Here is a 27,213-nt window from a genome sequence, read left to right as displayed (position 1 = left end):
CATCAGGACTCTGTGCTGACAGCTCGGAGCCTGGAACCTGCTTCGGATTCTGTGTCTCCCTCTCTCTCTGCCCCTCCCCTGCTTGCACTGTCTCTCAAAAATGAATAAACACTAAAAAAAAATTTTTTTTAAGTTTTTTAAAAAGCCAATAATTATAAGATATAACACCAAAGCAAAAAAATCATAAATTATACTTATTCCTAAAACATATATATTTTAGGGAGAAACATATTCTAAGTGGACACTAATTTTTCTCCATTCACTAAAAGATTCCACAAACTTTTTGATCAAATTGTTATTTAGCCAGTGACGAAAACTTAATTAGATCTGGGGCACCTGGGTGGCTCAGTTTGTTAAGTGTCCAACTCTTGATTTTGGCTCAGGTCATCATCTCACGGTTCAGGAGTTCAAGTCCTGTGTCGGGTTCTGTGTCAGCACAGAGCCCACTTGGGATTCTCTCTGGGATTCTCTCTCCCTCGCTCTTCTGTGCACACACACACATGCTCTCTCTCTCAAAATAAACTTAAAAAAAAAAAAACTTAATTAGATCTGAATAATCCTACAGAATTATAAAAATACCATGCTGTGTCAATACACATGTAGTTCTTCAGATTAGAAACAAATTTACAAAGTTATCCTGTATCAACTGCTGAGAGTTAAGTAATCAAATTTGAGGATCAGTTTGGTGTTGCACTAGGTAGTGATCATGAACTTACCTCCTTTGGTGTTAGAATATGAGTTTTATAGAATATGAAAAGAAATAAAAAACACCTTTATGTGCATCCTCACTTTGCCACTACAATAATTTAAAAATATAAAAATAACAGGAGCTAGAATTATTCTTGCACAAAACAAACCTACATTTTACTTCCTCAAACTAGTGCAGATAAGTTCTAAAGTAGTGCTTCCCAAACCTTAATGGGTCTATAAATCACCTGCAAAAATGCAGATTCTGATTCAGAAGATGTGGGCAGGAATCTGAGAGTCTGCAGTTCTAAAAAGCTCCCTGGTCATGCCAAATTCATACACAGAGCAAAAAGCCCCATCATTTACAACATTAGGCCATGGTTTGCAAAGCATTGGTCTTGACAAGCACTGGTTTCCAAGAAGATTCCTAATTGAGCAACTTGACATTTTCCCATCCTTATCTCGCGATACTTAATTCTCCATCATTCTTGAAACCCAGAAAACTTGTATCCTAAATCTTCCTTCTACTGCTCCTTCTTTTTGACCTCTTTTCCACGTTCCTCATACTTACATGTGGGTGCATCACAGGATTTCATTCTCAGCTTCATCTCTTTTCCATTCTAAGGCTGTCCCTGGATCACCTATATGCTAATGGATCCAACCGCTCCATCCCCAGCCTACACACGTCTCCCAATCTTAGATCCATATATTCAACTACCTAATAGACATCTATAACCTTTAGTCTTCCCAGGTACCTCCAACACAAAATATCTCAACCTGAACTCATCAACTGCTTCCACCCCTAAAAACCAGCTTTTTCAAGTCTGTATTAACTTTGTGACCAGAACCACCATCTGCCCACTTATCCAAACCATATTTAAGACTCTATCCTCCCTCACCAAATGCAATTCATCTCATCTTCTAATTATTTCTCAAATTTCATTCCTTCCTCTCTAATGTCAATATCAGTTTAGACATCAATCATTCCTGATCTGGTTATCATAGTCATCTAGCTTCCAATCTCATTCTCTTCCTCAATCCCATGTGAAGACATTACTGTGTAATCTTGGCAAACATAACTCGATAGCACTCCCCTATTAAAATTCACCAGTGATTCACCATTACCTTTAGAAAAAAGTGCTAACTGGGTGCTGTATGGAAACCAATTTGACAATAAACTTCATATATTGAAAAAAAAAAAAAAAGAAAAAGAAAAAAGTGCTTTCTTTAGGCATACCACATAAAACTTCTCACAATCCTGATCTTGTCTCTCTTGTCTTAACTCCCACCACCCCCCCTCAACGGTCAACACGTGTTCTTGCCATGTCAAGCTCCCTGAAAGTACCACATTCTCTAATGCCTCTGTGTGTTTGCCTAGGCTGTTTTTCTCTTTGCTTAAAATGCCCTTATTAAGCTAAGTACTAATCTTCTTTCAAGACTCTACTCAAGCATCACATGCTTTAAAATGCCTTTTCTAATCACCTTAAGTCTGTTAGGTAATACCACAAACTGTGCTCCCTGTATCACAAGGTTTCCCCTATGCATACCTCTATTCTAGTACTTAGCAAACTGTATTATAATTTTGGTCTATATATAATTTTGGTCTATACGTCTCCTCCACTAGAATGAGCTCATCAATTAGTCCTTTTAAGAACAGAATGTCCAGTACATGGTATGCTCTCAATAAATGTTTGCTGAATAAACTATCTTGAAATAATAGTCATAAATAATTATTATGGCTACATATTTAAACTATATAACTTCCAAAAACTGTCTAAGATAACAAAAAAGTATCTTCAGTTTAAGAGGCTTCACAGAACTTCTCAAGACTTTATTAAACAAAGAAGTCCAAAATATTTAAGGTATTCACTTAATTCTCAACAACCTAAAGGTACTGATTAAAAATTAATAGCTTTTTGAATATTGTGTCAAACTGGGATATTTTAATTTCACTAACTACAGTGTTAGACAAATAAAAGCACTCGTCTCTTCTCCAACGGCTGAAATAAAGAATTATGGTAAAATGATAGGCATATTTTTCAAGTGGCCTAGGTTAGTACCCTGACGTCTACTTACTAGCTACATGGACTTGGGTAACAAAGCCTCAGTTTCTTCAGAGGAAAACAGAGATTAAACTGCTTACCTATACCATAGGTCATTTCAAATATTCACATGTGAATGTGAAAAGATTTCTATAAACCATGAACTGCTGGATTCATTTCAACTACTGGGTTAGCTGCCATCCTAACATCTGCCAAAGATTTGACAGGTGCAAATTTCAAGTTTCATGGACTACTTCAATCTCCCATACCCACCCCATATTTCTCCTCCAATGACTGAAAATTCACAAATAGAATTAAGTTCCAGGATTACCACTGCACAAGACTTATTCAGTAGTCCTCAATATTCTTATGTGGTTGAAGTGCTTAATGATACCTAATTTAATAATAATCTGGTATGTTCTTAAGAAGTTGTTATTTTATAAGTCTCAAAGTAAATCTCAAGGTAAGTTGTTGGTACAGTCATTTAAATTTCAGCTCCATTTTTAAAAAATTGGAGGACAAAAATCAGCAGGGAATATTTAGAGATACTTTTTTTCATTAACTATTTAGACTGGGTACTATTGACAAGCTTGATCCACTATAAACTAACATGAAAGTTAAAAAGTTACCATTACAAAGCCAAGACTTTTTCACCCAAATTTCTGGCCTCTTTCTCAAATATGCTTGTTGGTCTATCAGTAAGAGAAAATTTGCTGCATTTTCTAAACTAAAAAAGTGATGAAGCATGTTAATTCTGCTCTCAGCAGTATCTTTCTTTGTTAAATAGGGACTTATGGGGATTATGGCCTATATCAGGAAAACGGTTTTCAGTCCCTTCTCTACAATATTTATAAAAATAGGATTCTTAACCTTCAAAGGGCAAAACTCCTTTAAAAAAAAAAAAAAAGTAAAAGTAAAAAGAAAATCTACTACAAAAGTCAGCACTTCGGTACCTGATTGTGGTAACAAGGCCAAAATCCAAGACGAAGCCCTTTATTGCACATCGTGTTCCAACATCTTGGGCAGCCCCATCTTGCGACCTCTCCAGATTGGCTGCTCCTGCTCTCTCTACTGCAGAGAGAACTTCAATTAGAGAAATTCTGAAGCTCATGAATCTAAACTGGATACTCCCCTCACTGGAGGCAAGGATGGGAAGAATCATTAAAAAGATTCAAGTTAGAGGAGGTTTCAAATAAATCCAAGTGGCTTGAAACCACTCTAATGCAGGCAGGCAGCTGAGAGTCTTATTATGCAACAGTCTATTTACCTAAAAAAAAAGTCTTAAGGAAAAGAATGGCCGCAAATTATTAGATAACCTGAAAAAACAGGTTATATAATCATAAATCTCTAAAAAGCCAAATATTCTCCACTAAACTTGCATAGAATTTACATCTATGATACAAACTTATAGCTGACCATTCATATTCACAATTCGTATGAGAAAAGGAAGTAAGAAAATAACTAGGACATGTTATTTACTTCTTTCTATACCCTAAAATAACTTCATTCAAAAAAATGTTCAGTTAAAAACCACTGTTAGGAAGGAGAGATTTCCCTGCTGACTTAAGCCTAGCTGCCCAAGCAAGGCTTTAGAAAATGTCTTCACCTACAACAGTGCATAGGCAGAAGGAGCAGAGGCTATGGCGGTCTTCCTAGTGACACTTCCAAGTCATATAAATGGGATAGGTTTCTGGGATAGACTGCCAACAAGTTACTGAAAGAAGAGAAACAAAAACAGCAAAAACCTGGCAAATAAATAGGTCAATGCCCTCATGTGTTGTATCGTGCCGTAAGCCAATCTTAACTACAGTTACCTAGATGCTACCAGATCTAAATCACATCCTCCACGCTAACGTTACCTGGTTTGTGAAAGACTGGATTCACAAATTCAAGCTGGTTTTCCATAAAGACTCATAATGATGTACAACATATATAAAGCATTTCTTAGACCCAGTAACAAGCCACATCCCCAAGAACTTCAGCAATTAAGACTTTTCGATGAAAGCAATAAACTAACAATGTGAATCCCCTTTACCACCACGAATTTTTATCAAGTGTGCTGTTATGTGCAAACAAAACAGAATGAGGTTAATACTGTCAAGATACTGTATTTACTAAATAATTTAACAGTGATTTTATCTTACCTGAGTGTGAAAATTTGAAATGGTGGTTGTTTCGATATCTTTCTTGCCCAGAATCTCCATTTTCACAGGAGTGTTGGGGAAATTAAAAGCAAAGTAGTCCAGGAAGTCTGGGAGATAAGCAGCCGCTCCATGCACTATTGCTAAAGCATAGTAAGCAGCATTTTTCTCATTTTCACTGAATGTCAAAGCAAGAAACTCCTCAGAAAATCTCTCCATCTCCATTGGAGACAAAAATGAGAGTTCATCCATGTAAGCATGAAGGACAAGTGCACCACCATTGGACTGGTGTTCCTCATGAATAAAGTTGCTAAATTTAGTACCTGTTTTTAAGAAATTTCTACGAATAGAATGTTCCTGGTGAGTCATAAAAGGTGTTTGTACTCCCTGGGGTACCCGATATTCTTGCATGCCCAAATTTAATCGGCACAGCTGTTCATCTTTCAGATACCTGAAGGACTCCTTATTTACTCCTGAAGTGCTATTTATTTGTCCTTGGGTGAGGATTTCCTTACTGATGCGGGTCAGGCCAGCACAGACGGTTTGTACTTCCTTATTGTACATTTTAAGGCGTCTTCCTCGCATATCTTCTCGGTGTTTCTTTTTCTTTTTCTTCTTTATTTTCTTCAAGACAAAATCATCAGCTCTCTGGGTTTTACCATTTTCATCTGGTGTTTCTGGCCACAATAATTAAAAAGAAGTTAGTTGCTAGGCCTAGTGTTAACATACAAACTTGATCTCAAATTAAATGGCCTATTCTGTTTCTCTGAATTTGCCATGTTTGTAAAATGAATGAGACAAAGATCTTAAAATACAATTATATTCTGGGTTGAAAACTATGCTAAAAAGTAGATAATGGGAATGTAAGCATATAATTTGACTTGCGATCAAAAGTAAAGGAAATATCCAAGTAATTTCACATACGCCATACTATATGGAATATCCGTTCAGTAACCACTGTAAATCTAAACTGAAGCCTGTCATATTTTGCCATGACACATACAGGCAAATCAAACAAAGGCAAATTAAGCTGTAAGACACCATTCTGCCTACCAAACTGGCATAAACTTTTCTTTTTTCGGCATTTTCATATACTGTTGCTGGAAGGATAAACCAGGACAAATTTCACGAAGGGCAATTTGGCACCCACCAAAATGGGTATATACACCAAAAGCCTTGAAAATGTTTTAATTCTCAGACCCAGAAATTCCACTCCCAAGGAAAAATTACCTGAGAAAATAACTGAAGATACACAAAAATATCCATGACAGTTATTTAGGGACTCCCCTAAATGTCTATTCTAAGTACTAGGATATGGATTAAACTCTGGTAATTACATACTGACAAAATACTACCCACCCATTATAAGTTACATTATAGATGAAATAACTGATGGATTACAAGGTTATAAAATGCTTACACTGCCAATCTTCCAGGAAGCATTCTCTAACAAATTCATCTCTACCCAATCTGGACAGCTACTCCTACCAAGTGCTTCGTTAGCGCTGTACTTCCCTATCACAGCTCTTAACCACATTCTGTGTTATCACATATCTAATCTTCTACCTCTCCTCTAGACTATAAACAATCTAAGAAATATAGATCTTACCTTTCTTTCCAGAGCATCTAACATGTGTATAATCTGACTCCATGTTTATAGTAAACATACACACATGTATTAAGTACCCACTAAGTGCCAGGGACATTTCTGGGCACTGGGGATATGGTGCTAAGACAGACACAATCTAATCTCCACTCTCTTCAACTTTACAATCTAGTTTGACAAGAAAAACAAAGTGTCAGTAAGCTACTCTAGATGCAGAGGAAACTTCTCTTTGGGAGGTGACATTTAGGGTGAGTCCTAAGTAATAAAACAAGCCAGGCATGTTTTCTAGGGGAAAATATACCAGGGAGAGGCAAAGGACATAAAGACAGGAAAAAAATCTGTATGTTTTGCACATATACAACACAGAAGAATATCTGAAGAAATACATACCAAAGTGTTAATGGTAGTTCTCTAGACTGGAAGAATTATAAATATCTGTCTTTTTTGCTTATCTGTATTTTCTAATTTCCTACCATAAACATATATTACTTTTATAACTAAAAATTCATCTTTAATTTTTAAGGGATCATCATGGATTGACAAAGCCAAAATAAAATAGCATCTCTCATTTACTAGACGCTAGCAAGAAATCTTTAGGATTAAATAGTCCTGACCAACCTTTCAAGCTCGATGTGGTATTTACTATAGAATTTGTCCACCCAACAACAGTATTTCTGACACAATTCAAGTAATTCAGTGTTAAGACAGATACTCCAATTAATCCTATCGCTACACCTGGGAAGAAAAAGTTCAACAAAATTTACAGTAAATAATTTATTTGGTATAATATGCAAATATGATAGTTGCAGTACTCTATACAAAATTATTCCAAATCGCCAACTATTACAAGTTATAAAAACTTCTAAAGAAAATATAAGTCAAAAACTTTAGTGTATAGATACCAAATGACTTGCATTCTGTTTAATATCTGTTTTTAAACAAAAAGAAAACCCTTTATTTGCAAACATCACTTGTAATGAAACTGAGATCATATACCAAAATTATACATGTAATCGGATTGCTTAAATTGCCAAGAGAAAAAGCAGTCCATCTTTTACTCTATAGACAACTAAATATTTGACAATTTGTTAAAACACTTAGTCATTTCTATTTCTTACAAATAAAATTAATCTAAACACTTTTCCCGCATTAAAAATTCGTAATTTAGGCAATTCTCCCAAGCAACTAAATGTTAATGCCATTAAATATAAAGGTTAGACCAATTTTCAAAGAGTCCTCTAATTACCCTCTGCTAAATGTTTTAGCAATTTCATGGGGAAAAAAAAGAAAAGAAAAGAAAAGAAAGAAAAGAAAATATCTTTGAATAGATCCTGTTATTTTAAGCTTCAGAGGAGGTATTTGGTATGCAGGAAATGAATTGTGACCTAGATCTGCCACTGAAATTAACACCAAGAAGGTGCTGCCTTGATTGTAACACATTTTCTATATTACTATCAGCTTACCAATGGTATTTCTAACATGGCCAAGTCTCTGTGGGTTTTATTCCAAACACATTTCAACATAGCCCATCAAAAAAACCACTGTACAAGGAAATGAAAAGGACTTTAAATTGTAATCTCATATTTCAACATAATAAAAGTTTAAATATGAAATAAATTTCAATCCTTCTCCTCACTAATCCTGTTTTTCAAAGTTTTATTCTTAATCTAAGGCTGCATATAGAGAGCTCACCTTTGCTTATAGAGAAATGGGAGCCTACTTGTGTCATACTAGGTAATGAATTTCAATGAATAAACAAAATTTACTTTTGAATAATTGTGATGACAACTAATTGAAAATGACATACATATACAAAGTTGTTAAAGGTTATTAGAGTAAGACAGCCCTTGCTGCGCTGTAAGAATGTCAAGGTTGTCCTGCCTTGAAATAAAAACATTAAAATTCAATGTCTTTGCAATATAAATGTATCAAATCAATATGCTGTACACCTTACACAATGTTACATGTCAGTTATATCTCAATTTTAAAAAGTACCAATGTCTAAAGTTTTCACAATCTTTCCATTCCTGAGTTGATTGCTTTAGCTTTCCAACAGAGAACATATTCAGGAAATAACATTTTGAGTATTCCCCTCTAGTGCAAAAACTCAAATTTATCAACAGTTCTTTTACAGGAAAAGAGCCAAGCTACTCTATTATCTGTGATTAAGGAAAGCTTTCATATATCAGACTATGAGAGTAAATATAAAGAGAAGTATGTAAGTCTACAAAGGAAGATACATTTATCTGAGAGACAAACTGCTGCCTTAAAAAATGTCATTATAACTATAACTAGATTAATACATGACACTATCAATAAAATCCTCATAGGTGCTAAAATTATCAACTATCAAATAGCCTCATTTAACATCACTATTGAAAAAGTTCATTAATGCAAAAATACTTAGCTTTCCAAATATTACAAAACTTAAACTACTATCACCATTCTTATCCTTGAATTATACCTAGAACTGAAAAAAAATGTAATATCCTCAATTCTTAAAAATCATGGTGGATATACATTTTCAAAACAAGTACAATTTTTTAGATTTTATTACTCATAATAAAGAAAAAGGCTAAAGTTTTCTGAAAATAAACTTTGTTGTCTTATTAGGGGTCCTTCCCATTTCATATAAAAACCTGACTAAAAAGATCATTGTATGTTTATAACACTGCCTTACTTTACCACCACCACCCCCATCCCTTTACATTATGCTGCTTAAGAGTGGCTGGCTGGATTTGAATCCCCGCCCCTAGACCTTCCGCTCAAAATATTACCTTTTGCAACTTAATTTCTTTGCACCTTGTTCCTCATTGGTAAAATGGGGGAAAGTAACAGTACCTCCTCATAAAATCAGTGTGCACAGAAAATGAAACAAAGGACGTAAAGTACTTAGAATAGTCCTAGAACATAACAAATACTCAATACATGTTAACTATTATTACCCCAAAATAGTTGAACGACAGAGGCAGTACACAGTGCTAAAAGAGCAGGTGCTTTACAGTTAGAGACCTAGCTTAATGTCCCAGCCCTAGTGCTTACTGCTTAAGGGCTCTGGACAAGCTCTTAAGTCTCTTTAAACTTCAATTTTCTCATCTTAAGATGTTAATTCTAGTATCTACCTCACAGAGCTATTGTAAGGATTAAAAAAGACAATAAATATAAAACCATCATCACACTACTGAAAACACAGTAAGTGTCACCATCATTATTATCATTTTCCCAATGATATTTGATAACATTCCTTGAAATAATTGGCAATTATCTCTGGGATATCAAAATTAGAGGTAGAAATTACAGACCTACAATACAATGTAGTGTATTCTAAGAGAACCCAATAAAAGGACAAAAACCTCTGAAAGAGGGAAGAAAATAATTATTCACCAAGGATCTATTAGGTATCATATATGCGATCTCATTTTAATCCTCACACAAAATCAGTGAAGTAGATATTAAGTCCATTTTATGGAGAAGAAAACAGCTTGATATAAGATGTTCTGTTACCGTAGGTCCCAGAACTAGTGGGTGACAACCAACATTCAAACGCTCATCTTGTCGGATTCCAAAACTCAAACTTTTCCCATACACTACTACACTACACTCTTCCTTTCTGCCTTCTCAATCAACCCCTCTCTACAACACCTCCTGTGAGATGATCAACTAAAATTACCTGGTTACAATTAATGGAACTTGAGAAGGACAAGGACTTAAAAGAATCTCCAATAAAGGGAGCATTATGTCATTCAACAAATATTTTACTGAGTGCCCATTACATGATAATTCTGCATGATCACAAAGATGGCATTATTTATGTTATGCAAAAATGTCATGCCTTATAGACTTTCCCCATCCCCTCTCTAGGTGGGTAAGGAAGATATCAGTCCCTGAAGTTGTTGCTGTGATAAATGAGACTATCTATTTATTTTACTTCTCTGTATAATCAATCCCCAAATAATTCCTCACTCCTATCACCAAACAGAACTTGGATTTTAAATTCCTGCCAACAGCTTTCTGACATCACAGAAAATTTCAATTAGTTGTCTGACTTGGGGACACTCCCTGTGATAGAAATTGGGCAGTTGGTCAAAGATGAAAAAAACGTGAGAAAGGAAGGCTGACTCACAAGTGAATACAAAAGAGCAATACTGTCATTTAATGACACTAAAGAAAAGAGCCAGGGGGATGGACTCCCCCCTTGCCTTTTTTTTTTTTTTAACAAAACACTGAAATATTAAAATCATAAATTTACTAAGCAAGAATTTAAAATAATCTTTGAGCAAGTTTGTTCTATGTTTTATGAGCGATAAAAGAAGAAAAAAAATTCAGGTTTCAAAATACCAAGATAATTATCAGTTGAACCGAAACTTGAACCTGTTGTTTACAAGAAATAAAAAAACATTTTAATATCTCTTTATTAACTTAACAACCCAAATGGGCTTAGTGAAAAGCGAAGTGGATCACAAATCAAAAAAAAAAAAAAAAAGGGTCCTAGGGGCACCTGGGAGGCTCAGTTAAGGGTCCACTCTTAACTTCAGCTCAGGTCATGGTCCCAGAGTTGTGGGATCGAGCCCAACAGGGCTCCGAGCTCAGCATGATGCCTGCTTGAGAATCTCTCTCTCCCTCCGCCCCTCTCTTCTGCTTACATGCCCTCTAAAATAAAAAACTTAAACAAAAACAAAACAAAAAAGGGGGTCCTAGATTCAGTTCTATCACTTACTAACTGGAAAATCTTAAGCATGTCACTTCACCTCTTCAAATCTCACTTTAGTTCCCATCTTAGAGATGAGAAATTGTTGTTTCAACTATATATAAGCAACTCCAAACATCTGGAATCTGAAATTTGTGATTAACTTATACATGAAGTTGGATTCAGTACAGTTGGGCTGGTGTGAAGGAACGTCTTTCAGCTGAATGATCTATCTCTGAGATTGGCAAACTGTAGTGCAAAAACTACCACAGATGATACATTTGAATGAGTGGAGTAATGTCACAAAAAAACTTTATTTCTGGACACTGAATTTAAATTTCTCATGATTTTCACATCAGGGATTTTCTTCAACCATTTTAAACGTAAAAACCAGGGGCATCCGGGTGACTCAGTCAGTTAAGCAAGCGACTCTTGATGTGGCTCAGATCACGATCTTCTGGTTCATGGGTTTGAGCCCCATGTCAGACTCCGTGCTGACAGCTCGGAGCCTGCTTAGGATTCTGTCTCCTTCTCTCTCTGCCCCTTTTGTGTGTGGGCTCGCTCTCGCACTCTCTCAAAATGAATAAACATTTAAAAAATAAATAAAAAATAAAATGTAAAAACCATCTTTATTTGACAAGTCATACAAAAACAGGTAGTAGAACTGATATTTTAAAAATGTGTAAAAGCCATCCAATAGAAGAATAGTCTTCTATTCAACAAAGGTGCTGGAAAAATTCGATATCCACAGGCAAAAAAAATGAACCTGGACCTAAACACCTCACACCTTACACAAAACTAACTTAAATGAATCAGAGATGCACATTAAAAATTACAATTGGAAGAGGAAAAAAAAATAGAAGAAAATCTTTGAGACCTGAGTCCTGAGACCAAGACATGACACCAAAAGCATGATCCATAAAAGGGAAAAAAAAAAAAATCAGTAAATTAGACCTCACAAAATTTACTTTAGCTCTAACTACTAACCTCCCTGTTAAAGGAGGGAAAGACAAGCAACGAAAGTGGGAGGAAATATTTGCAAACCATATATCTGACAAAGGACTCATACATGTAATATACAAAGAATTCTCAAAAAAATTCTGTAAAAAACAATTCAATTAGAAAATGAGCAAAAGACAAAAGACATCTTACTAATGAAGATATATGGCCAGCAAATGATGACAAAAAAAGATGTTAAATATCACTAGCCACTAGGGAAATGCAGCTTAAGTCCATGATGAAGTATTACTACACATCTATTAGAATAAATAAAAGAAAAATAGTAACAATACCAGATACTGGCAAGGATGTGAACAAAGTGGAATTTTCATACGCTGCTGGTAGGAATGTAAAATTGTACAGATATTTTAGAAAATAGTTTGGTAATAGCTTAAAAAAAAAAAAACTAAACTAAACATACATTTACTACATGACCTAGCAATTGCATTCCCCGAGAAATGAAAATTTACATTCACACAAAAACCTGAATGTGAACATTCACAGAAGCTTTATTCTAATACACAAACTGGAAACAATCAAAATGTCACCTTAGTAGGTGAATGGTTAAACTGTGGTATATCCATAACATAGAATACGACTGGGCAATGAAAAGGAGTGAGCTATTGATACATAAAGCTTGAATGGATCTGAAAAACACCATGCTAAGTGTGTGGGGGGGGGGGGGGGGGAGCTTCAAAAGATCACACACTGTATTATTCCCTTTATAACATTCTCAAAATGATGAAATTATTGAGAACAGACTGGTGGTTGCTAGGAGTTAGGGAAGGGAGAGAAACATAGAAGGTGTCTAAGACTTTTAAGAGATTACAAGGGGGGAATCTTTGTGGTGATGGAATAGTTGTGGATCTTGATTGCAGTAATGGTTAAACTAATCTACAGGTGATAAAATGGCACAATTATACACACACCATTGCACCACTGTCAATTTCCCGGTGTTGATATTATACAATAGTTATGTAACACATAACCATTTGGAAAAACTAATGAAGGGTAAAAACTTCTCTGTACTATTTTTGCAATTTCTGGTGAATATATAATTACCTCAAAATAAAAAGTTAGGAGAGTTTCTGAAAATCTGAGAATAAGGGAGGGAAGACCTAGCTCTGTGACTAGCCAGGGTCTAGCCACTCTTCTTATTAATCTTAGACTTGTTTCAAGAACCAAATATGATAAAAGGCAGTTTTAAAAGTGTCTAATATCAGCCAGATACTGTTTTAAGTACTTTCCACATATTGCCCCAGTTAATCTACATAACCTTGTAAAAAGAAGTACTACAACCCCTTTGTACAGACAGGAAGCTGAAAGAGGTTAAAGTAATTTGCCCAGGATCAAACAGTAAGTAATAGAGCCACAAGTTAAACTTAGATTGACTCCAGAGGCATGCCTCCTCCACACCACTGTAACAAATATAAAGATGTTCAGCCAAAAAAAAAAAAAAAAAAAAAAAAAAGGTATCGATCAAAGTGTGTGCAAAAGCCTGGATTAAACAAGGGTAAATCAGTTTGTTTTCTGTAAGGTTCTCAGAACTTTTAAAATGCCAGTGTATATCTTGTATCTAGAAGGCTACAAGATATACTTTTTCCTACATTCCAGTGTATATGGCCACGCAGCCCTTTCCCTGCAGAATATATAATCCAACAGTCCCTCATTCAAAAGTTAAAACGTTTAGGGGCGTCTGGGTGGCTCAGTTGGTTAAGCATCCCACTCTTGATTTCAGCTCAGGTCATGATCTTACCGTTCCTGAGTTCAAGCCCCAAGCCAGGCTCTGCCCAGACAGGGAGGAGCCTGCTTGGAATTCTCTCTCCCTCTCTCTATGCCCCTCCCTGTGCCCTTGCATGGCACTTTCTCTCAAAAATAAACAAACATTTTTTTTAGAAAGTTAAAATGTTTAAACTAGACTTATTATGGTGATCCTTCTGCAATATATACAAACAGGGAAAGTTTCGTGTTGTACACCTGAAACTAATATGCCTACTGTTTCAATTAACAATAAAAAGGTAAGATGTTTAAATTACCCGATCTTAACCTTAACCCACCTCTTCACATATTGGCAAACTACAAATGCTTCAAGCTGCATTGTCCAATAAGTTAATCAGAATTAAATAAAATTTAAAATGAGATTCCTCAATCATACCAGCCACATAAAAGCCTTCAAAATTTGTTTCAAGAGCCGCATATGCCCAGTGGCTACCATACTGTACAGCAAGCACAAATACAGAACATTTCCATCACTAGAGAAAGTTCTGTCAGACAACACTGAGTTAAAGGTTTGTTTTTGTCTGTTTTTTAAAGAACACAGGGCCTGTGAGTCCTCAGAGAAGCGCCCTGTTGTTTATTATACATGTAATTACCACCATCCCTCCATAAAAAGGGGCTAGGTCAGAAACTTTTGATGGTGCTGGCTACTGTCACTCTGATTCCAAGGCAAAGGGAAGGAGTAAGCAAGGAAAGGGGAAAAGTAAATAGCATAAAAAAAGAAAGGAACAACATGCAGCGAGGGGAAGACACTTCAACTGGGATTCAAGAGATCTGGGTTCTACTTCCTGTGGTGCCAATGATTCATTAAAAGAAAAAAATTTTTAATGTTTGTACTTGGTACTAATTAACTGTAACTTAATTAGACAAGTCGCCTCACTACTTTGGGCCACAGTTTCCTCTTCCACAATACAAATTTAAATCGGATGATCTCTAAGATTCCCTCCAAATCTGTGTGGTTAAAACACACACATAGAAGAAATGAGGTGAGAAATAAAAGAGAACAAGATCATCACATATTGGTGGTGGAAACTGGCACTCCTGTCAGCTTGGCACAAGTTTTATTCCTGATAATAACACCTGGATACCACCAAAGTTAGAAAGATTTAATTCAGTAAGTATTTTTTGAGCAATTATTTGCAAAACACTGCACTATTTGTACGTAGAACCACAAAAAACTTGAGTCAAGACCAAGTACGTGGAAGAAATCCAAGACTCAGAAAACTTTACATTGAAAGACTTGTTCATTAACATGTAATACCCCATCTGGCCCAATGCGACTATATAAGCATCTTAAAATCTTCTTGAGGAAATACAACTAACAAACTATATGAAATCATATACAAACACACGGTATACTCAAACTTCATACCCCCTCCTTTCTGCGGAGAATACAAATAAATGTTCCATGTACTTGGGAACACGAAGACACCAATATTAGTAAACCTAATTTCTCTAGATTCCACATTTAATTAGGTAGTCCTACATTTCCTGGGTTCGGTATTCTTGACTTTAGTGTGGCCTCTTGGAATTAAATAAATTGTCAATTTTTTTGTGTGCCAGAAAGAATAAATCGCAACGGGAATTCTTCCAACGATCCATTACAGCACGTTTCTCACTTTTCTCACTTTTCAGAGGCACGGTTGGTCCTATTTCCTAGGATCATAAGAGACAGAAAACCTTCCCCATCCCTCTCTATCGAGAAGTATTAATATAAAATTAAAAATTATTTCACCTCCGGATAAAAAAGAACCACTATAAACTACGTTTGATATTTTACCTTGCAGAAACTAAAGCAACCTGAGTCGAGGAACCTGTGTAAGAATTCAAACTCATTAAAGCCCCACACCATACCCGTGAATATTTTGGAGCCGAGGAGAGTTTATATTAAAGATTTCCACGAAAGAAAACAAGAAGAAAGGATTTTAGCGACAAGCCTTTACTTTAGAAAAGCAGTTTTTAATACCCCAGCTACTAATCCCACGCCAAGGACGGCGCGGCGCGGAAACCCTGGCGAATTTGAAAACAAACGTTGGTAAAGGCTGGGGGTGAAGGGCGGGGGTGGGGAGGGGAGAGCCGGGTAAGGGGGTTAGTAACTGACAGCTCGGCCTCGAAACGAGAAGCCTCAAGTAGGTCACGCTGTGTCAACGGTTTGAAATCCAGGGTCCACCCCAGTGGGCTTAAGGGAGTAGAGCAGCAGGAGGTAAGCAGGGGTTTGGCGTCTTTCAGTGCTAAAGGGGCGGGATATCGGACCTAAGGGAGACCTAGAACCCGAGCTCGGGGTAGTTCGCCTGCTCTCACCTCTCTTGGGGGCCTTGATCAGAGGCACCCCTCCAGTTCTCTCCCCGTTTTCCTGCTTGTCCTTGTGCTTGAGATCGCCCGGAACGCAGGAGCTGGGGTCACCATCGGAGCCGCGGTGGTGATGGTGCTTGTGCCGCTCCTTGTGGCCCTTATGCTTGGGCCCGGCCGCGCTCACCGTCAAAGGAGAGAAGGTGAAGAGGGCCGATGTGCCTGGGGCCGGGAGCGGGGCAGCGACAGCGGGCCCGGCGGGTGCCAGCGAAGGTGGCGGCGGAGGCGGCAGGAGCAGAGGCTCAACAGGGCCTGGGACGGTTGGGGCTGCATTCGTTGGCGGCAGCGGCCCGGGATGTTGGCGGCTGCGACGCCGCCGGTGAGGGGGAGCGAGAGGGGGGTCCTGGCTCGGCCGCCCCCGCTTCTCCTGAGAACCCCCACTGCTCGCTCGGCGCTGCCGCTTCACTCCCCGCGGCGAGACCCCAGCATGGGGTTTCTCCTTCCCTTCTTTGTCCGGCTCCTCCTGCGCCGCCACCGCCCGTACTACGCGCACCGCTCCGACCTGCGCAGCCATTTCACCCACAAACACACATTTAAATGGCCCGACCGCCCCCCCGTCCGCGTATCGCGCAAGCGCCGCCCGCGCACGGCCCGCTGGGCATTGGAGTCTCTTCCCCGCCCTCCACTTCTCGGCCGTTCTTCCTCCCGAGCTGAACATGCCGGAAGCGGCAGTTCCCAGCGCTTCTCCGCAGGCCTCTCCGAGTGAGCTCTATTTTAAAGCACCCAGGGCCTCGCAGAGCCTCATGGGAGCGGTAGTTCCCCCGCGCTCCCGCCGCGTCCCTGGCTCTGGGAGTGGAGGAGCGGAAAGAGAGCGTGCGCCGAGTCACGCTTCGGGCTGCGACGCAACCGCCGCTGGGCGGAGAGTTGCCGCCAACCGCCTTAACGGCCCAAACAATGTTAGTGGCTTTCAAGTCTGCGCGTTCCCATTATCATCTGTGTGTGCCCCCTTGGTCATTATACACGGAGTCGGTGGGCTCCATAGGTACTTATCAATTTCATATTCATTCCTCTCAAAACCTTTGTGAGGAATCCCCGGCCTCTTATCTTTGGACAAGCGACGAAATGAAGAGGAAAGGGGAACTTGGTCATACGTAAAACGAGGGCGATTTGGGTTTAGAATCTAATCGGGCTGCAGTGAAGACATGTTTTAACCTCTTCGTGGGCATTGCCATGGTTACAGGTACCCGCGTAACAAGGCAGGTGCGAGAACTGCCCGGGAGCCTGGTGAGCGCCGCCGCACCTCGCCTTAGAGCCACATCTCCTCTAATGCCTGGAAAGGTAGAGGCCGTCATTTATTTTGAATCCGTCCCTAGGTGGAAAACCCATGTTTTTAAACTTTTTGAAGATTTTTTTTTCATGTCCCACGTATAAGGTTGCATAAATTTGAGAAATGTGTCTACCACAGACCTATCCAAAAATCGTCACTGTGCACCAATGTTGCTGCCCAGAAATTCATCCACAACTTCATCGGCGCTTTAGATTTTCCCTAAGATTCTCTTCCTATATTTGGTCCTTGATAAAGATATTTGGAAATAATTGATTACAATGAAGTACTCAGAAATGCCAGTAGTGCCTGGAGGATTCAGCTAAATGAACACTGCAGTAAAGTTAGCTTAAAGACAAAACAGTTTATTGTGCACCTATTGCGTACGATGTACTTCAACAGACAGTTAACATTTCATCCAATTTGCGCTATCATCTGGCTTTGTAATGAAAGACATTAAAGAACAAATGCTGTTTGAGTATTTTAGGTTCTGAAAGTTAAACTTTTCTAAGTTCCAAAAAAAAGTTCAATCATGAGGGGAACTCGGGAATCTTTTGTAAGAATAATTACCCACTAACTTACTTGTTACATAAAATTAGATTTGAAAAATCAGATTTTCTTAAAATATTTTGTAGAAGAATTTTTAGGGGCCCTGGATAGCTCAATTGGTTAAGCGTGGGACTCTTGATTTCCTCTCAGGTCCTGATCTCAGTGTTGTGAGACAGAGCCCGGTGACAGCAGGAGCCTACTTAAATATTCTCTCCCTCTCTCTCTCCCTCCCACCCTCTCCCTCTCCATCTTTCTCCCTGCCCCTCCCTCACCTCTCCCCCCCCCCCCCAAATAAAATTTTTTAAATTAGTAGTACCTCTGACTGGTTGGATGTAAGTTGCACATGTTTAATACAGGACCTTTGAAATGAAGAAAATGCTACCGAAAGATAAGGATTTTGTTGATTATTCTTCTAGATTTGGTAATTGAAGAACTTTGGTTAAAATTTACCAGAAATGTAGTTGAACATCCTGTTAGTTGGTATATCCAAATACAAAAATTATTTTCATTATTCTTTTATTATTTTCATTATTGAAATATGATATGAAATTATTTTCATTATTATTTATTCTCTTAATTATAACGTTTCCTTTTCTTACTACTCTGGTTTTCCACCTTTGGGAAGATGTGCAAGGTATACTCCATTTAGGCAAAAATAACTCCCAGGGAATAGTCATTGTCACAAGCAGTCATTTTGTATCATTTTGTGCCACAACCACAAGTCAGATTTTGTGAAACACTTGCTATTGTAAAATCTGGCAATGCAGACATTCCGTTGAGATCCAGTTCTTACAAATATTTTGAAGTTTCTGCTTAAGTAGAATAAAAATAACTTCCAAAATGAAAAATAAGTCCATTCTAAAACTTTCTCATCCAGCATTCTCTACATAATCCCAAGTGACAAACTTATTTCCAGTTTCCAACCCAATGCAAATGAGATGAAACTGTAAAACTTCTGGCACTTCTTTGAATATGGCTTTTCTAATATTGCTATTAAACATTACAGGGTCTTCATTGTTGAAATTATAAATATGGAACACTTATTTTAGCTAGCAGTATTCCAGTAGTTTTATTTCCAGATGCACTTGCAGCTATATTCCAAAGTTGTGTTAAATATTCCAAGTCGCTGGTGGTTTCCTTGGTCCTTTGGGTTTTGAAAAACGATTTGCAAACCCTGGGAACAAAAATAAAATGGAAAAGTTTTTTAGTATATAGAAATGAATACTTAGATTTTAGAGCATGTTATAATGTATGCAAGTACATGGATTTTTTTTTTTCAAAACGTTAGGCAACATCTTTGATCAATTAATAATAGATTATAAAGGCACAGTAATTAAGTTAGTGCATAAATGTTAACAATACTAATAACATTTTAAATGTGTAGAACACTTATAAATTTACTAATGGTAATAATTAGATGAAGAACCCTGGTTATAACAATCTTTAGTAATTCAGCATATACAGTTGACCCTTGAACATTTTCTTTAGCTTACTGTAAGAATACAGCATATGATATCTAGATAGATAGATAGATAGATAGATAGATATAAGATAAGCATAAGACTTCAGGTCAACAGTAGACTATTAGTAGTTAAGTTTTGGGAAATTTTAACTTTTGCAGATTTTCAAATACATGGGGGTCAGGGGGGCATACCTATTCCCCAAATTGTTCAAGGATCGATTGTAATATCCTTTTCTTCCAAGTTTCTTTTTAATGTGTGTTTATTTTTGAGAGAGAGAGAGGGCGGAGGAGGGGCAGAGAGGGTGACAGATGATCCAAAGTGGGCTCCACGCTGATAGCAGAGAACCCCATGCGGGGCTTAAACCCACAAACCATGAGATCATGACCTGAGCCGAAGTCAGATACTTAACTGACTGAGCCATCAGGCTCCCCTTTTTTTTCCCCAGTTTTACTGACATATTATTGACATGTAACATGTTAAATTTAAGGTATACAACATGATAATTTGATACATGTATGTATTGTGAAATGATTAGCACATTAAGGCTGGGTAAGACCTCCATCTCATATAAGTACCATTTTTTGTGGTGATTACATTTATGATTTACTCTAAACTTTCAAGTATAGAATACAGTACTGTTAAATATATAATTACCCTGCTGTATGTTAGACCCCCAGAACTTATTCACCTTACAGCTGGAAGTTTGTACCTTTTGGCCAACATCTCTTCATTTCCCCCAGCCCCTGGCAACCACCATTCTACTGTATATTTCTGTGAGTTTAGCTTTTTTAGATTCCACATATAAGTGATACATACAGTATTTGTCTTTCTCTGACTTATTTCATGTAATACCCCCAAGTTTCATTCATGTTGTCTCAAACAGCAGGATTTCCTTCTTTTTTATGGCTGAATAATACGCATATATATACATATGAAATGTATATATAACACATGTTCCTTATCCATTCATCTGTCAAGTGGAAACTTAGGTTCTTTCCATGTCTTGTGTGTTGTAAATAATGGTGCAGTGAACATGAGGTGCAGATACCTCTTCTGAGGTAAGGATTTCACTTATTTTAGATAGATACCCAGAAGTAGGATTACCAGATCATGTAATAGATCTATTTTCAATGTTTTGAGGAACTTCCATACTGTTTTCCGTAATGGCTACGCCAGTTCACATTCATACCAACAATGTATGGGACTCTCCTTTCTCCACAGCCTAGCAAACATGTGTCTATTGTCTCTTTGATAATGGCCATTCTGACACATGTGAAGTGATATCTCACTATGGTTTTGATCTGCATTTCCCTGATGATTAGTGATATCTAGCATCTTTGCACACACCTGTTGGCCATTCATATGTCTTTTTCCAGAAATATGTCTTTTCAAGTCCTTTGCCCATTTTTGAATTGTTCAGTTTTTTTAAGTAATATCCTATGTCTACATCTTTTCTCCTACCACACATAAAAAAAAAAAAAAAAAGCCTGGGAAATTTCAATTTCAGAAAAATAAGCACTATTGCTTTACAAAATTATTATATTAAACTCACTCATATTTCAGGTACCTTTGTGGCTCAGTCATTAAGCATCTGACTTCGGCTGAGGTCATGATCTCACAGTTCGTGAGTTCAAGTCCCACATCTGGTGAGCACGAACCCCCCTTCAGGTGAACACAAGCCCCACTTTTCTCTCTCTCTTTCTCTCTCTCTCTGCCCCTTGTGGGATTCTCTCTCTCTCTGCTCCTCGCTCACTTGTGCCCCCCCCCCCAAAAAAAAACAAAAAACAAAAAAATTCAGGTATATTTCTACTTCGGCCCAGAAAGCCCTCAATTTACTAAGATATTGTTTCAAAAGCTTAGGAAAATAAACTAATAAACAATCGTGAAAAGCTAAAGTAATCACTTTTATTTATCTGTCTCCTTCAAACATTCCTCTCTGCCCCCTCTCTCTCCTCAAAAGAAGGAGGACAAGGAAATTGTGCAGAACCAATGAAAATTGTTTCTGGATCCTTTCAAAAAGATTTGCAGGTTGATAACATCAGCTCTTTATCACTTTAGCAACATAGGACTTTTCTGTGATGAAGGTATATTTTCAAGGCACTCTGAAAATTAACAACTTTAGGCACTCAAATTGAACAATGAAAGCTTTGAAATGCAAGGGGAGAACAGAACATGGAAAACTAAAAATATTCCTAAACCTTTAATTCCATCATCTTCCAAAATTGTGGGTATTGTACACCTTACAGAACTGATGAAAAGGTCAGATGAGATATTTCTTAAAGCATCCAGCACAATGCATGGCACATGATAAACACTCAAGTGTTGTCTCAATCAGAACCACAAAAAAAAAAAAAAAACCCATACCAGAACTAGAAGAAAAGGTGAGTATGGAAGAAAAGAAAAGAAGATAAAAACAAGAAAACTACTAATATTAAATTGAATAATGGTGATGATAAAAAAAAATTGGGGGAGAGGCACACAGCCAAGTTCATACACATTTTACTCCTCTGAGTGATAAAAAAGAAAATAGAAGGAAGAATATTTCAGGTTAAATAGCTTCACACAAATAGTCACAAACTCATCCATTCAGTCCAGGTAGCTTGACTGCAACCCAAGTAAACTGAGAATAGAAGTAAGAACATAATATGTAAGTACCAAGTATCTGAAACCTGAAAGAAATACCTGCATTCAGTCTTTTTCACTGATCAATTCTGAATAATTTAGAACAATAGCAAGTTACCTTTTTTTTTTTTTTTTTTTTTTTTACTGTTTATTTTATTTTTGAGAGACAGAGCATGAGCGGGGGAAGGGCAGAGAGAGAGACACACACACACACACACACACACAGAATCCCAAGCAGGCTCCAGGCTCTGAGCTGTCAGCACAGAGCCCAACATGGGGCTCGAACTCAGAAATGGTGAGATCATGACCTGAGCCAAAGTTGGACACTTAACCAACTGAGCCACCCAGGTGCCCCAGCAAGCTACCTTTTTTTGCATGTAGGCCAATTCAGAAAAAATAAAAATGTTTATAAACAGAATTTTTATTCAAAATTAAAAACTTTTGTATGTAAATTATTACTACAATTTATATTGCTTCCTTCATTAAAAAGAAAAAAGGGGGCGCCTGGGTGGCTTAGTTAAGTAAGCATCTTACTTCGGCTCAGGTCATGATCTCACAGTTCGTGGGTTTGAGCCCCGCGTCGCGCTCTGTGCTGACAGCTCAGAGCCTGGAGCCAGCTTTGGATTCTGTGTCTCCTTCTCTCTCTGCCCCTCCCCAACTTGTGCTCTGTCTCTCTATGTCTCTCAAAACAATAAATAAACGTTAAAAAACACAAATTAAAAAAAAGAGCCAGTGAAAGAGTTGTGCTTTTTAAGTAAGTAAATATTCAAATCTAAGCATATTTGAGAAGAAATATATTATGGAGGCAGCTCTTCAATATTTTATCTTCATATTAGATCACAGATTGTTGTAAAGTTAGATGGGTCATGAGTTACTCAAGTGGTATCACTGATGGAGAGAAAGGAAGGAAGGAAGGGAACATTTGTGTTCCAGGCAAAGTTTTGTGTGTTTTTTTCATGGGGTATATGATAATCTGTATGAATTTTTTAACTAAATGATTTCATAAGAATAGTAACTTCTTTGGGGCGCCTGGGTGGCTTGGTCGGTTAAGCGTCCGACTTCGGCTCAGGTCATGATCTCATGATCCGTGAGTTCGAGCCCCGCGTTGGGCCCTGTGCTGACAGCTCAGAGCCCAGAGCCTGTTTCAGATTCTGTGTCTCCCTCTCTCTCTGCCCCTCCCCTGTTCATGCTCTGTCTCTCTCTGTCTCAAAAATAAATAAACATTAAAAAAAAATTAAACAAAAAAAGAATAGTAACTTCTTTTTCTCTAACATTTTAAACCTTAGACAATATAATCTAGATAAAGATTTTTAATGTTTATTTTTGAAAGAGAGAGAGGGCGCTAGTGAGGGAGGCGGTAGAGAGAGCGAGAGAGAGGATCCCAAGCAGGCTCCAAGCTGTCAGTACAGAACCCGATGTAGGGCTCAAACCCCAAACTGTGAGATCATGACCTGAGCTGAAACCAAGAGTCAAACCATCTGAGCCACCCAGGTGCCCCCAAATAAAATTTTTCACCCCAAAAAATGTATCCAGAGATTCTAGTTGATATTTTGCCAAGGTGAAATGGAGACCATAATCCAGGTGTGGCCAGGGATTGCTACCTGTCCACCAGAACCTTTCCTTGGTTCTTCAGGAATAGAATTGTATTTCAACAACTGCCCACCCAGTGTTACTACTTTTCCCAGCTACTCTTGCAATTTAGATGTAGCATATGTCCAAATTCTCAACCTAATGTGAGCTGACGCGATGTTGCCACTTCCAGGCCGATACCTCAAGACCAGAAGAGGAGATCTCACCTCTTACATATTTTTCTCTTATCTTCTTGCTACCTGCAATCTGGATGTGGCAGCAACCCAATTCTGACCATACAAATAAGGACAATACCACACAGCAACAGTTCTCAAGGTCTTGTCCCAGGGTACCATGGGGGCTCCCAGATCCTTTCCTGGGGGAGGGGGAGGGAGGTCTGCTTTTTGGGTAATAATTTTAAGTAATTATAGCCTACACTAATTACTACATTCCTTACAAATATTTATAGTATATGTGATACTATCTTACATAGTATCATGAATTTATGTCATATAGAATAATAGGATGCTTAAAATAATATAAAATTATCATTTTTTTCTTTTTTTTTTTAATGTTTATTTTTGAGAGACAGACGAGTGCAAGCTGGGGAGAGGCAGAGAGAGAGGGAGACACAGAATCCAAGCAGGCTCCAGGTTCTGAGCTGTCACCGCAGAGCCTGACGTGGGGCTCAAACCCATGAACCGTGAGATCATGACCTGAGCCGAAGTCAGACACTTAACCGACTGAGCCACCCAAGTACCCCATAAAATTATCATTTTAGGTTTATAGTTTATAGTTTGGGACAGTGGGGCAAACAATTCCTTTAAACTGTCAGGATTGTGCTTCAGCCCCTACTGTAGAACGAGTTCTATAAAATTAGATGGCAAGTGTTGTTCTTATGACCACACTCATGTATTTTTTATAACTTTGATTAGATATGAACTAGAGTCTCATAGCATCTCAGAATTCTTCGTTTGGCTAGTCACACATTCATTTACTACATGGCAACATAATCATGTGGTTACCTAGCTTTATTTTCTGCTGTCCTAGGCAATTCCATCCTAGGTAAGATGTTAAGAGGTAGCTAAGGTCAAAAATAAAAAGATAAATTGCATGGAAAAAATATAGATATAAGGAGCTATATATCAACCTTGAATCCTATTTAAAGTTCATACTACAAGATAAACATTTTTTTTTTAAACTGTGCTGGAAAATAACACACATACCAAAATTCAGAAGGGAGCTGGAGCGATTTGACTGAACAGAGTCTGCAGGCTTGTTTGCTGGAGAAGAATTAGAGACACCTAGAATCAAAAGAAAAAATGTAAGGGAAAAGATGAAGACAAACTCTGATTACTGTTTATCAGGACACATAACTTGAAATATTTCCTCCAAAGTAATTAAGACTCCCAAATTAACATATTACTATAAAATACCACAAAATACAGATGCTTACTTACAAATGGGTTAACTCTTTTGTGTGTGTGATGGGGGGGAGGGGGTATCTTTTCTTTGCAAACAGATTGTATAGTAAAGCCCAACACTAAAGAAAATCACCAGAGTATTCAGGAATAACATCCATTACATTGTGAAACGGCTTTGGGGGGGATTCAAACTGTGGCTTTTGATTTCATTTTACTTTGCACTCATCACTCTTAAGACACTTTTAAATCATTTGTTTTCCACATGACTTCATCTATGGTTTTTCTTATAGCATCCTTTATTCCTGGAATATCTTCACTCTCCAGCCTACCTTTTTCCCATTATAGAGGCCCAGAATCTCCCCAAAACATTATTATATCGCTTTGTTTTGCTACGTTAGCTACTAATAGATAGGCTTAAAAATATGTTTCTCGGGGCACCTGGGTGGCTCAGTCAGTTAAGCGTCCGACTTTGTCTCAGGTCATGATTTCACGGTTTGTGAGTTCGGGCCCGCATTGGGCTCTGTGCTGACAGCTCAGAGCCTGGAGCCTGCTTTGGATTCTGTGTCTCCCTCTCTCTCTGCCCCTCCTCTGCTTGTGCTCTGTCTCTCTCTCTCTCTCAAGAATAAATAAAACACTAAAAAAATAAAATAAAATAAAAAATGTTTCTCTTCCCAGCACCCTAATATATTCATGTATCAATTTCTGCCCAATTTTAAAAACACTCCAGTTTTCACATCGTCCACATTTTGCACGTGCACTATCTAGCAGTGAAAAAAATAATAATTTCAGGTTTGTATAAACTTTCTATAAAACTTTGTGTAAAAACAGCATATGATTGGGGAGAAATTATTAAAAAGTCACCCTTTTTTGGTTTTCAACATTTTCAGTATGCAGCGTGAGGACTGCATCTATGTTTGTAAACACATGGCTAATGTTACAATTTGAGAAAAACCTCCCTCTCCGTGGAGGTACTTGAGTATGAAGCCCTGCGGGACGTAATGAATTTTAATCAGATTCTATTAAAATATATATTTATTGAATATCTTTTATGTGCCAAGCATTGGGCTAGGCGCTGAGGAGAGAGACACGCATAAGATGTGCATGAAGGTAAGAAAGTTGAGGACATATCAATCATCACCATAATGCATATGAGCTGAGAGCTGTATACATCCTTCAGAAAGAAAACAATTATGCCAAAAGGAGGGAGTATTGTCTTTTTTTATAACAGGAGACGAAAGATTCTGCAAATAAATATATCAAAGGGAATTGCTGCTTTGCATACTGGCTTGCCACAATTTGTTTTTTTTGTTTGTTTGTTTGCTTTTTGTTTTTGGAAAATGGCATGCCATGTGGTTGAACTTGATATACTTGTAAGTACTTAGTTTTGTTATTAGGCTATTATATAAACAAGACTGATTATCCTATAATTTACTTTTTTCTTTTCTTTTAAATTTTTTTTCATGTTTCTTTATTTTTGAGAGAGAGAGAGAGACAGAGCGTGTGCAGGGGAGGGGCAGAGAGAGAGGGAGACACAGAATGCGAAGCAGGCTCCAGGCTCTGAGCTGTCAGCACAGAGCCCAACGTGGGGCTGGAACTCACGAACCGTGAGATCATGACCTTAGCTGAAGTCAGACGCTCAGCGGACTGAGCCACCCAGGTGCCCCAATTTACTTTTTTCATTTAATGAAATATCTTGGTTTTTTCCTATGGCAGCTTCAGTAGAATTGTATCATGTCACAGATACATTTATGCTGGCCTGCCCAGCGTTAATTCTTCCTTCTTCTGATAACAGAACTTGAGTTTTTCTTTAAGAAACCACCCCAGCCCAATTGTCAGTGTCCATACTTCTGGTGAAGTTGATTCTACCATTAGATCAAGGAACTGACCTATGACTAGGGCTAATTTTCAGTTGGTACATTGCCATGATCATAGCAGTTAGGTCTGACCTCATTCCTTACTGGTCAGTGTCCATTCTGATTCTGCTTAATCAGAATATACTGGCAATAATTGGTTCAAGGTTGGACAAATGAACCAA

The 27,213-nt window shown here is 37.8% G+C and overlaps 2 protein-coding genes across 3 annotated transcripts in view; both read right to left on the bottom strand.

Annotated features, from left to right (window-relative positions):
* The window catches only part of RSBN1 (round spermatid basic protein 1), a 47,051-nt gene extending 30,061 nt beyond the window's left edge, over positions 1–16,990 (bottom strand). Inside the window, exons 1-2 of the mRNA XM_019457886.2 lie at positions 16,240–16,990; positions 4,874–5,547 (exon numbers count right to left, since the gene is read on the bottom strand). Of these exons, the coding sequence (XP_019313431.1) occupies positions 4,874–5,547; positions 16,240–16,945 (1,380 nt within the window). The 5' untranslated portion in view covers positions 16,946–16,990. The remainder of the gene's footprint in view (positions 1–4,873; positions 5,548–16,239) is intronic.
* Positions 16,991–18,601: 1,611 nt separating this feature from the next.
* PTPN22 (protein tyrosine phosphatase non-receptor type 22) overlaps positions 18,602–27,213 on the bottom strand; it is a 59,403-nt gene continuing 50,791 nt past the window's right edge. For both annotated transcript variants that reach the window (XM_053891003.1, XM_019457893.2), the window contains exons 20-21: positions 24,981–25,058; positions 18,602–19,274 (exon numbers count right to left, since the gene is read on the bottom strand). In XM_053891003.1, the coding sequence (XP_053746978.1) occupies positions 19,210–19,274; positions 24,981–25,058 (143 nt within the window). In that variant the 3' untranslated portion in view covers positions 18,602–19,209. The remainder of the gene's footprint in view (positions 19,275–24,980; positions 25,059–27,213) is intronic.

Source organism: Panthera pardus, unplaced genomic scaffold (assembly GCF_024362965.1).
Source record: "Panthera pardus isolate Hobbes unplaced genomic scaffold, ASM2436296v1 HiC_scaffold_11, whole genome shotgun sequence".
In the NCBI taxonomy this organism is placed as follows: Eukaryota; Metazoa; Chordata; class Mammalia; order Carnivora; family Felidae; genus Panthera; species Panthera pardus.
The sequence above is the reverse complement of the archived record's forward strand: the minus strand, read 5'-3'. Positions and strand labels throughout refer to the sequence as shown.